We start from the raw sequence: 11,779 nt of genomic DNA on the forward strand, positions 1-11,779 counted from the left end.
TTGAAGCATGCACTCAATATGCTTCCTTTTACATAAAGAGGAGAGCCACAAAGCTATATAATGTAACGTCTGAGAATATTATACACGTGTAAGGGAAGAAAAACCTTTCTTCTACCCTCTTAGGTTCAGTGGGAGGGGCCTGTGAATTAAACAGACAGAGAGGCAGATGAACAGGAGAAAAGGCATATAATATTTTTTGATGCTAGTATTTTAGTACCTGGAGGTCTTTGTAGAAATTAAGACCCAAAGCAGTGGTTAGGTTTGGGCTGCTTGGGTAAAATTCATTTATTGGGGGACTTTATATGAGGGAAACTAATGGATGATGAGGGCTGTTTAGCAGGGTTTGTTTGTGCAGACCCGGCTTGGTACTCTGTCTCCGGTGGGGAAGGTGATTCTCCCGGGCAGGAGAAAGGGGGGCACAAAGGGAAATGTACGGTCTGCTTTAAGGCACATGGGGAAGGCAGAGAGCTTTTTCTGCATTCACTGCTTAATTGCCTTCAGAAGCTCAAAACGATCCTTATGCCAAAGTGGCCTACTTTGGGGTGCCAGGTGGTGATCCCCTCACATGGAGGAAGCCAGGGAGTCACACTCCGACCTTAAACAGTAGCTCGCTCCGTGGGGGCAGCGAAGCAGGCCCGGGACACTCGGGAATGCAGGGGGCTTCGGAGTGAAGCTCGGTTTCTTGGCCCAGATGGCAGCCACGCCATTGTTCATTTTATTCTTGTTCTTTACATTGGACATATATGTTTTCACAGGAAATACTCTGCTTTGAAAATAATGGGAATTTGTAAAAGGAAAAAAACAAAATTCTGCCCAAAGTAACTTTTATTTTTGTGTTCTCAAATGTATCAGAGCAAATATGCCATTTTCTAATCTTGAAACCAGCAAGATTAGAAAGAAATTATACCACCCTTCCATCCACACTTCCCCGTGATACAAGACTGGGGGAGGGAGCAGAGGGGAGCGTGCCCGCTGGGGCCGGTGCCCCTCCAGGGCCCTTGCCGTCAGAGTCAGCGGGAGTGGGGACAGAGCACAGCTGCCGCGCTGCTTGTTTGCACCGGTGAGCCACGGCGGAGGTCAGAACACAGACGGACCCTTCCAAAGGCCCTGAGTTCTCACCAGCCAGCAGGCCTGATCGCCTTTCCTTACGACCCCAAGGACAGGGGTTGGGGCTGCCCCACCTGGAGTCCTCACAGGGACCAGGCCCTGCACGCGCGAGTGGGCGAGAAGGTGCTTCCATCCTGTGCCCAGGCGGGGAAGGAGCTCTCGGGGGCCCCAGCGGTTCCAGTCCCGGCACCCCCAGGCCAGCTGCAAGGTTTGGAATGTCGGATGTCAGCGTGCAGTTGGTGAGAATCTCCAGAGCCACCTGGGAAGCACTCGGTGCGGCGGGGTTTCTCGGTGAATATAAAATGCTTAGTCTCTGGCCTGGGTTGTTCTTCTAAAATTGGCAGGGGGACCGTGTATTGGAAACATTCGCCAGGATGACAGACTGAAGACTTTGGGGGACCTTGTGATGTGGCAGAGTCCACGGCGCGGCTTCAGGGCTGGTGGCCCGTGGCGGGTCCTGCCGGTGAGGCCTCTGGAGCGCTTCTGCCCTGCCAGGCCCCCATCCCGCACCAAGCTGCCAGGCCTGTGTCTTTGGTTTCTTCCCAACCAGGAGCAAACATTAAGAACAGGGACATCCGGCATGTATTTACTTCTTTATACCCAGACTTTTCATCTACCCGCCAATGCTAAAGCCAATTGGCTTGCACAACTCCTTAATAATTTGGTCTAAAAAAAAAAACACTGTTAAAGCTGCCCTTCTGTCTGGCCTGAATGGGAATGAATGATGACGTAGGAAATTTCATTTATACTTCAAAATATAAATGCTGCAAGTGAATTCTAAAAAATATGTGGTGTCTGTTAAATGTGAAAATGACTAGTAGAAGCTCCATAGAGTAAAAAGCAGTCGTACAGCACATGACAGCATGTAAAACTGCCTCACAACAGTCAAGCTGTGTTCCAGAGTCAGACGTAAGCTGCATCGTCTCGTATGTCGAGCAAAGCTGTTACCAGTGCACCTCCTGCACACAGGTGCAAACGGAGCCAGGCCTCAGCAGACCCGGCGTCCCTGGGGCGGGAGTGGGCACCTTGGGCAAGTCCCTGGCTGCTCTGGCTCCAGCACTTTAGCAGAAAACAGACTGAAACACTATCCATGAGACCATCCTGGTTTAAAAGGATGAGACTTTCAATAAATCCATAGAAATAAGCATGAAGATAAGAACTAATCTGGACCGTGTGTGTATAGACTCAGGGCCTGGGGCTGGGACAGGCCCCCTCTGCCCAGCGCAGGGCACTCGGGTCTGAAGTTAGCACAGCAGTCATGGAGGGCACGTTTACCTGGGTGGCAGCACCTCTCCCTCCCGCCGCCAAGTCCGCTGTCCGCAGGGCCCGTACAAAGCATCCATATTCGCAGCTTAACAGTGAGTCACTGCTAGGGTTCTGCAGCCGCCTGTCTCCAGAGCTCATGCCTGGCTCCTGCCACCGGCTGCCTGAGATGCCAGCAGGAGCCGAGACCGCACAGGGAAAGCACCCCTGTGCCTCCCACGAAAACGGCCTCTCTAGCTGCTCCTTAAGCAGGATGGCCCCGCGCTGGGGCTGCTGGGGACAGGAAGGATCCAGGGTAACATCCTTATCTAAATTACGGTGAAGGTGAATGAAGCCAGAGAGCATCAGCTACTTTCTAAAACTCGACTGCAGACAACTAGAGTGTCTCGCAAGGCGATCAGAGTGACCTGGCAGACCCGCGTCCGGGTGGCGTGACCTCCCTGGAAAGCACTCAGATTGGACCGTCCTTTCCTGCAGCACAGCCACTAATGGGCCGTTTTAAGGTCTGCACTGTCAGCACTGTTAAGCTCTAACCAGCGCCCCCAAATTGATGCGCCATTTGCTGAGAATAAGTTACATGAAATGCAACCCAAAGGTTCACATAGAACTAAACATGCCAAATGTGTCCACAAAATTGTTGACAAAAGGTATTTTTCTCTAAAATCAAGTTTAACTATCAAAAATAAATTTCTAAATGTAACTATATATCCACATAATTGGTCTGTAATAATCTTCTTAAGTAATTTTCACATTTCCCAAGCACAGCAAAAAAGGCAGGCGGTGAGCGATGGTGTCTCAGCTGTGGGATTCGTGCTTAGGAGTCTCTTCAATTCCTCGGGCAAACAGACGGACCAGCTGGCAGTGGACCCTGCAGAGACAAAGCACGTTTGGAGCCCGCCTGTCCCCCTGACTCAGCCCCACAGCTGGTCAAGGGTGGACAGTGGGTATCTCATGTCCTTGTGTCCAGCCCACAGTGACACGTCAGAGCAGCGTGACTGCCCTGCACACCTGAGAGGCCCTTGCTGTAAAGTGCAGCTGGTAGCCAAGAGGAAATCGGGGACCGGCAGACCTGCTTCCAGCATCTACTCGCTAGCAGGGTGACGAACCACAGATGTCCGTCCTCCCACTCGGTCTCCTCATCAGTACCGATCACAGGACCCCAGGGAGGGCTCCACGCAGGGCAGGCCCACGTGTACGCCACGTGCAGGAAGTGGTAGGTCACGGGACGCCAGCCGGAAACCTGAGGTCTCAGGAGCAGGCCGAGGTCCCTGGAGAGCCCCACCTTCCATGAGAAGCTTCAGGACGTGGGCCGGAGGGGCTCAGGTGAGTGTGGGCTCTCGTGTCCCCACCAGAGGTGCCACCTTCCCAGTTCATTAATGATACCGTAGCCGCCTCAGAGATGGTTAGTCATCAAAACCCTGTGATTCAGTGACATGCTGTTCAAGGCATGGTAACAATTCACTGAGATACGTAGGGTCTGCTTCACAAAAGGCCTTTGCTAATTTTCAAAGTATCCAATTTTTTTAGTGAATTCATCAGCCCCATTGAAAATAATTCCATTTCCCTAACTTGTAAAACGTGCCTGCCTACACAGGCTGAATCCCTACGCATACGACTGTCTGGGAGGGTTTTCCTGTGGCCTCATCGCTGCCTCCCGTCCTCGGTGTGAGCTGGGCAGTCACCGCCACACTGACCGAATCCTGGCCGCAAAGACTGGGAGCACGCGGACATGGGACGCGGTGAGATTCAGGGGACAGTCCCCTTCTGACGGCCTCGGGTGGTGATGTGACGGCTTGCCAGACAGCCGGGCGGCTGAAAAGCCGTGTTTAAGGTGGGGATTAGAACAGCGACGGGCACGTTGCCATCAATGCTCCAACAGAAACGTGAGCTGTGCCAGCTGTGTTGCCACAGTGGGAGTGTGGGCCTGTGGCCGCGCCCACCACCTTCCTCACCGACTGGCTCTTACCAGTGAGCGGCATCTGGTTTCCTGAGAGGAGACTTAGATTGTAAACATATTTGCAAACAGTGCAGAATCCTTCTAGAACTTCATAGCGCTCCCCCATCTCAAATGATTTTTATGCTCACACCTCATTCAAAAGCCTTTTTTAAAAACAGCTCCTTTTCCTGTGTCTTTCCTTGGGGAAAAACTTCCTTTGCACTCATATTTCATCCGGTTATATAAGATAAAATTAGACAGGTTTCTAACACCAAGCACAGTGGGCCCCCACAGGTTTGGGAAGGACCCGCTTCCCACGTTGTGCTGGCCCCGGGAGGCGCGGGCAGCTCCTGGTGGGCTCGGGAGCACAGGGCTCAGAGCGCCCCTGACAGTGGCCTGTCTGTCTGCTTGATTAGTTAGGATAAGAGAGAGGACGGGGGACACCAAGGGTCCTGCAGGGCGTGGAAGAGAGGAGGAATCAAACCGAGGGCTCCCGGAGCCCGGGAGACGCGTGCATGCTCAGGGAGCCCTGGGAGGCACCCGGTGGCACCTGGCCGCCGCGGCTGCAGGGCTGCCTGCACTCACCTGACCTCGATGGTGGAACTGTTTAGAAGCTCCCCGTCACAGTTCCAGGAACTGCTGGAGGCGGCACAGCAGCACGAGGGGTGGTCACTGCAGATGTGCCCAAACCGTGCCTTCCCCCTGTCCTTCAGGTCAGTGTCCTCATCTTCCACATGCTTTGCCATAAACTGGAATTTCTTCACTCGATAAACTTCAACAAAAGTGAAGTCGAACTATCAAGAGACAGTGAAAGGGGCAGTCGTGTCATGGGGCTGGGGCCCCGCGACGGTCAGCCCTGCTCCCCAAGCGCACTCGGCCCCCTTGGGACCAGGCCTCTGCACTACTCTCAGCTCATCAGGCCGCTGGGATGGGAAGAGAAATCCGACACCGGCTTCCCGGGCACTCGCCAGAATGACTCCTGGTGCCTTTGGAAATCCCGTCTCCTCCATGACTTTTTTAAAGACTTCCGACAGCCCCTTAGCTGCGTCCTGTAGGGTGCTCATCTTTTAGGCAAGTGCCATCTAAAGTCACGGAAACACTACTGACCAGATCCCAGGTGTAAATAAAAAACGTGTATCTCACTAAAATCAGAGTGGCTGACAGTCCTGGCTCTGTCCCTTTAGGCTCGGGGGCGTCCCTTATATTAACTGCAGGGACACAGTGACCACGAGAAGGATGGCTGGAAGGCTCTGCCCAGGACCACCTCTGGAGCCTAGGTTTTATTTTAAGTGGCCATCAAGGGTGACATGAAGTCTTACCCCACCACCTTGTTCTTGAAGAGAAGTAACAGGAAGGTGTATATAGACATTCACACCTCCTAGCTTCTGTGCTTGATACTTTGAACTTTTAAATGAGATTTTGCAAGGAGTTAGGATGGGTGTAATGCAAACCAAACCTCAGTTTCTTTCCCAGGATTCAATGATGCAAAGCAGGACTTGCCCAGACAGAAACAGGCCGCGTGGAAAGAGCCCCACTTGCCTGGTCACACTGGTTAGTGTGCCGGATGAGAAACCTCAGGAAGTTGAACCTGGAGCATTTTCGGATGAGGATGAGGTCGGAAGACCCGTCTCCCAAGTGGGCGGCCGGGGAGAGGCCCCTGGGGCTCCGGGGACAAGCACAGGACATGTTTGTGGCGTTGATGGCCAGGAACTTCCCGCAGATGACCTGCCACTCTTCCAGCTCCTCTGAAGTGGGAAAGAAGTATTGCAGACGGTGCATTAAACAGGAGGCGGGCGGGCGGGCGGGCATCCTGACAGATGGGACAGGGTCATCTCTACAGACTGTCCCTGCAACCGGCGCCCTATTGGGTCACCTGACGGGCAGAGCTGTTCTCTAGTCCTTGTGGGGACTTCAACAGCCACTGAGAACAGGGGCACCAGGCCTGCCTGCTGTCTGACTTGGTGTGGCCTGTGAGCTAAGGATGATTTTCACATTTTTAAATGGTTGGAAAAAAAATCAAAAGAGGAATAGTATTTTGTGACATGAAAACCATATAGAACTCAAGTTTCAGGGTCCATAGATAAAGTCTTTAGAACACGGCTGCACCCATCCCTTTCCAAGTGACTAGCAAAGCCTGACAACTTAACAAACACTCGCTGGCATCCAGTCTAGAGCATTCGAGGGGATAGGGGCCCGGCTGGTGCCACAGTAGAAATTCAGAGGTGGGCGCTGTCCATGGGCATTTCTGCAGAACCTACTCTTCCCAAATGGCTGAAGATGGTAACCACTCACTGCGACCTGCAGCTGTGGGGAGAACGGCTATGCAGGGCAGCTTAGAAAATGGGAAACCACAGCAAGAGCAAGTGTGACCCGGTGATGACCGTGAGTCTGCCTGGAGACGTTACCTGCGCTCTCCAAGCCGTACAGCGGCTTCTTCTGCTCTTCCTCCAGCTGTCGCCTGCTCTGCCTGCAGACAAAGCACCTGAGAGACAAGACCAGCTCGTCGCCACCTTTTCCTTAACAGGCAGAGTCAACACAGAAACGCATGCTTGGCCCATAAGCAAGTCCCTCCATTCCTTTCATATGATAAAAAGCTCAATTTCAGAGACTTCACTACAGATACTTCTCTTGCATATTAATTTGATTTCTCAAGATTAGATGTTTTTAGAAATTACATTGTCAACATGTCCTTCTCCAAACTTTGTCAATCCTACAAGGCTCTCGGCACGCAGAAAGCCGGGTTTCCCAGGCTCTGTTAGCAGCGCGCTGGCGGGACACATGAGCTCCTGGGCTGAGACTCCACTTGCACAGAACAGAGGGCACCAGGGGCATCGTTCCAGTAGGTGATGAGCAAGTGACTCAGAGCAGTTAACTCTGGACTCGTCTCGAATGTATGTGTGGACTCGGGCCCCCTGGACTCTTGCTGCCAAACAGAGCGGGCATTTTACTGGTGAAATTAGCTGCCAGCTGAGGTCAGTCACGGGACTCCAATACTCTGAGTCTAGGGTCTCCGATTCTCTTAGAGAAGGAAGGGCCCTGGAGGAGCCCAGGGCAAGTGCTCCAGGGCTGTGCGTGACTAAGTGGAAGGTTTATCTCGGCTTCTGCTTTAAACTGGTCACATGTGACTGTATCACCGATTATTTAAGGGCCTGTGACTTGTCACATGTGCCCAGGCTCACAGACTGACACCAAACCCGTGTGGGGACTCAAGGCAGAAGCCACCAGCTTATGCAGTGGCCGCTGACCCACTGCCTCCCCTCCCCGGGGTCTGCCTTCCCCTTTCCCCCTGCTGGCTGGCCTGCTCTCCTCCCTGGTGGCGGGGGTCTGGGCTGGCCTTTCCTAACTGCTGGGTGCAGGGCGGGTGCCTCCCTTGGGGCGTGGGGCCACAGTGGGCCAGGATCTCAGGTCGGGTGGGGACAGGAGGCTCCGGGCTGCTTCTACCGGAAACACCTGGCCTGGCCTGGGCAGCAGCCCCTGTGGTGTCCATGACATGCATCACTTCTGGTGTGCGTTTTGCACCCCTCAGACCCGCAACGGGGGCAAGAGAGCCCCCAACAGGAGCCAGCCACGTTATGTCAGCCCTCACCTGAGCGGAAGGCACGGCCTCGCCCTCAGGTGGTGTGACCCTGAGTCTCCATCCACACTTGGTGGACCACACACCCACCCCTGGACAGGCCCCTAGCCCGCTGTACTTCACACCACTGCAGTAGAAACACACGGAAGAAATGTGCTTACCCTGCCCGGCAGGGTTTCCCGTCCCTCGGAGACCCCACCGTGTGCTGTGCTGGCAGGAAAGACACCGTCCCTTCATAGCAGTGATGCGAGAGAAAGGTCTTCAGACCTAAGAACAGAGCGTCAAGAAACAGCTCCCACAAGGGTCATGCGTCGGCCATGAGATGTGGCTGTTCTTCAGAAATGAGAGCAAATCTATCTAGAAGGCTACAGTGCCTGTGTGCTTGCCGGGAATGGCAGGGCACCCGTGCCAGTTACACTGCCCGCTCCCAGACAGGAGCAGGAAGGGATCTGCCCACGCGGCCACCTGGTCACCACGGCTGCTTTCAACCTGGGCAAAGACCCCTTTGCCACCAGTGACCCCTTGTGGCCTTAGGGACATGGCCTGCCCATTCCTATGTGATTCTGCACATGGGGGGCTGTGGGGCTGGCACCTGTGAAGCCCCCAATGTCTGCACCACTTTGAAGTTGTTGCATTAACAGGCAGACCCACCACGGCCACCTCTCTGCTCCTTCAAGGCTGTTGGCAATGTCCCCACACCCCCAGGCTTGGCCCCCAAGCTCACCCCCGATGCTAGCACCTTGGGAGAACCCGAGACGGACCAGGGCAGCACTGCCACTAGGACTGTGGGCCCTCTGCACACTGTGCTGTCTAACGTCCTACTGTCCCCAAGGCCGGGGTAAAGCCACCCCGCAGAATGTGGGGAGCAGGGAACCATGCCTCGTCCTCAGTCTCAGTGACCCACCCTCCTGAGCCATGTTGGGCTGGCACTGCCATGGACGCAGCTGGTGTGATGACACCGCCCCCCCAGCTGGGGCCTCTCCCTGGGCACAGGCCCCACGCGTCCCATCTGGTAACTGCAGGTGACAGGGACTCAGCCCAGTGCACATGCCCACTGGTGAGGAGCCGCCAGCCCACCAGGCATACTCCCCGATCCCCCGTGTGCTCACGGACCTGGACCTGCCTGTTCGGCTCTGCCGGCCCCGCAGGTGCCTGGGGCTGGGATATGCTCAGCAACTACCTGTCCTCCTCAGTCGGCTGCCCAGCCCCCCCCCCGGGGCCCGCCTTCCTCCACCCCTCCGCCTGCCACAGGGACTGCAGCCTCTCCCCGGCCTCCCTTGCAGACCCGTACAGGGCAGGGAGGGGACAGCTGCTCCTCCTCCAGCTGCCACCTCCCACCAGGGCGGCCTCGCTCGCAGCTCCAGTGTCCCCATTTCTGTCTGTCCTTAGACGGACCACCTGTATGTCCTGCCAGCCCCTAAGATGCTACGTCTCCTTTATGTCACCCCCGCTCTGCCTCTAGACAGCTGGGCACCTCCTTCTTTTACTCCAAGTGTTTACTCAGCACCTGAACCCCAACCCAAGTGTGGGGCACCGGTAGGGGGATGGGGATGGACAGACAGGAAGCACCCCTGCCTCAGCCTCGTCTTGGGGAGGATGCTGACTAATGGGGTGTGCTGAGGACTTGGGGGCTGTCCCTGGGGGTGGGTGGCTGGGCGTGCGGGCTCAACACGGCACCAGTGCTTGACTGACATCCCTGTGGCTCTTCTAACAGCCTCATTCCTTTTTCTAATTAAGGTTTTAGTGAGCATATGAGTTGGGCATTTCTTATGTCTTGATTTTAAAGCCACACTGTGGTTCACTAAGTAGGTCTCTTTGATGAGCAGAGCTCACCGCGTTACTCTCCTTTCTCTCCCAAGAGAAGAGTTTAGGTTTTAGTGCTTGGAATTATCTTTCAGTTTAATTTAATTCAGATTTACCCAAAAGCAAGCTATCCAGTCAGTGACCAGACACATGACATCCACTAAACACAGCCAAGGAATCCGCCCAAGCACCAGGAGCGCCAGGTCCGTCCTACACCCGTTCAAACCCCCTGCGTGTAACGGCTGATGGGACGCCGTGCACCGCCATAAGCGTACGACTGACGCTTTCGTATGATCTGGAATCAACCTCCATTCCTTGTTCGTTCCAGCCCTGTGATCGGGTAAGGGGAGTGCTGGCTGGTGCTGCAGCCGCCACTCTGTAGGGGCCCCACCTGGAATGCAGTGCCGGTGAGGCGGGGACGTGGGCAGAGCCCTGGCTCGGGCACACTACGTGGCTCACCCGAGAAGTCGTATCGGATGAGGCCCATCCAGCGCTTGCTCTCACTGTCCTTGATGATGTCTCCGTAGAAACCGTAGCCCAGCAGGGACACCGAGTACCGCAGCAGCGCGCCGGCGTGGTGGACCGAGGACACGTCCATGGGCAGCGAGTCCCCTGTGGGAGAGAGGCGTGTTGCTGCCTGGGGGCCCCACTCTGCCCCACAGTGGCACCTGCACACAGACGGCTGAGGCACTCGATTAAAATGTTAACTGGGCACAAGGCACATTTTCCTGGGCACTGGGTCCTCTGCTCTTGAGTCAATAACAAAATTTGATTCGAATTCTAAAACAGTCTTGGGAAGCTGTTCTGTAGGGACAGAACAGAGTGTGTCCGTGAAGCTAGCTAAATGGCACTACCGGAAAGGAGCGTGCATTTGACCGTGAAGAAAAGGTGCCCGGCATTTTAAAATACAAGATCTTAAAAGGATTATTTGTGAACAGCATTTCTGTGGCTTGAGGTTAACACAGGAAAGGTACCGGGCACAAGGGATGGGCAGGCGCCACGTGCTTGTCTGCAGGGACCTTGATGGGTCTGGCCCACCCATCTTTCTGATCCTCTGACAAGTAGCCCAGGCAACTTCCTGCCCTCAGGACAAGCAGGGAGGGAGTGTGATCGGGACCTGGGAGGCCGGGGCAGGCAGCAGGGCGCAGACGGTGTGGGAGGTCCAGGACACAGTGTCGGCCTGGCTGGCATAGCGATGCTGTGGAGAGCAGGCTGAGTTTTGGGGTCCCTGGGCGCCCCTCAGGACTCAACAAGAGACCCCGGAGGGTTTATGCTTTTGAAGAATCCCTGCAGTGGCCAGTGGCCGGTGACCATGGCTGACAGCATGAGATTGAAATGCCGGGGAAGCCACAGAAGACACGGAGCCCCGCAGGCAGAGGGCTGTGGAGGCTCAGGGTGATGGGTCACCCTGCACGTTCTCGGAGAGGTTAACACGCGTCCCCACGCACAGCTGCTCAGAGTCAGTGGCCGAGAGAGGGACCTACCCACGATAATGTGCAAAGCTGAGGTTTCCGCATCATTTGTGCCAACTGTTGAAAAACACACACAGTCTGTTGACCCTAAAAAAGGAAAAAGAAGATCCTTAATATCATTATAATGATTTAAAATTAGAGCAGGCTTCCAATTAAGTGTGGGGAACATTCTTCCTTTTCTTCCATGGCCCTGGAGTAAATGAGGGATAAATACAGCTCACCTACAAATGAGAATCGGAAGTACTGAGGCTGGCCCACCAGAAGCGCCGAGCCTGGGCCTGCAGGTGATCCAGCTCCTCACAGTCTGCAGACCGCTCCGAGCCCTTCCTGGGGAGCGGGGCCCCGGGGAAATGCCCGCGGCAGTGGTGGTCAGCGGCGCTGCACGCTGTGTGCCCCTCGCTCCCAGCTGCCACAAAGCTGGCCTGGGGCCCCGCACACAAGAGCGGGAGGTGCCTGCACGGAGGCGTGGCCAGTGGGGAAGTGCGCGCCGGGCAAGCGCAGCTTGGTGAGCTCCAATACGAAGCCGGCGGGCCAGGCTGGACCTGCTCTGGAGCCCGGCAAGCTTGGCGAGCACGTGCCTGACCCAGACCACGGCTCAGGCTCCTGGTGGCAGCCGCTCATCTG

General features: G+C 55.3%; 1 protein-coding gene across 3 annotated transcripts in view; it reads right to left on the bottom strand.

Moving 5' to 3' along the window:
* Positions 1–807: 807 nt before the first annotated feature.
* The window catches only part of CERK (ceramide kinase), a 37,881-nt gene continuing 26,909 nt past the window's right edge, over positions 808–11,779 (bottom strand). For 2 of the 3 annotated variants that reach the window (XM_037007292.2, XM_073214055.1), the window contains exons 7-13: positions 11,168–11,242; positions 10,143–10,295; positions 8,042–8,147; positions 6,712–6,788; positions 5,846–6,051; positions 4,892–5,100; positions 808–3,238 (exon numbers count right to left, since the gene is read on the bottom strand). In XM_037007292.2, the coding sequence (XP_036863187.2) occupies positions 3,166–3,238; positions 4,892–5,100; positions 5,846–6,051; positions 6,712–6,788; positions 8,042–8,147; positions 10,143–10,295; positions 11,168–11,242 (899 nt within the window). In that variant the 3' untranslated portion in view covers positions 808–3,165. Of the gene's footprint in view, positions 3,239–3,686; positions 4,358–4,891; positions 5,101–5,845; positions 6,052–6,711; positions 6,789–8,041; positions 8,148–10,142; positions 10,296–11,167; positions 11,243–11,779 lie in introns of those variants that run through there. The other variant, XM_073214054.1, reaches the window with a different exon arrangement.

Source organism: Manis javanica, chromosome 10 (genome assembly GCF_040802235.1).
Source record: "Manis javanica isolate MJ-LG chromosome 10, MJ_LKY, whole genome shotgun sequence".
Taxonomy (NCBI): Eukaryota; Metazoa; Chordata; class Mammalia; order Pholidota; family Manidae; genus Manis; species Manis javanica.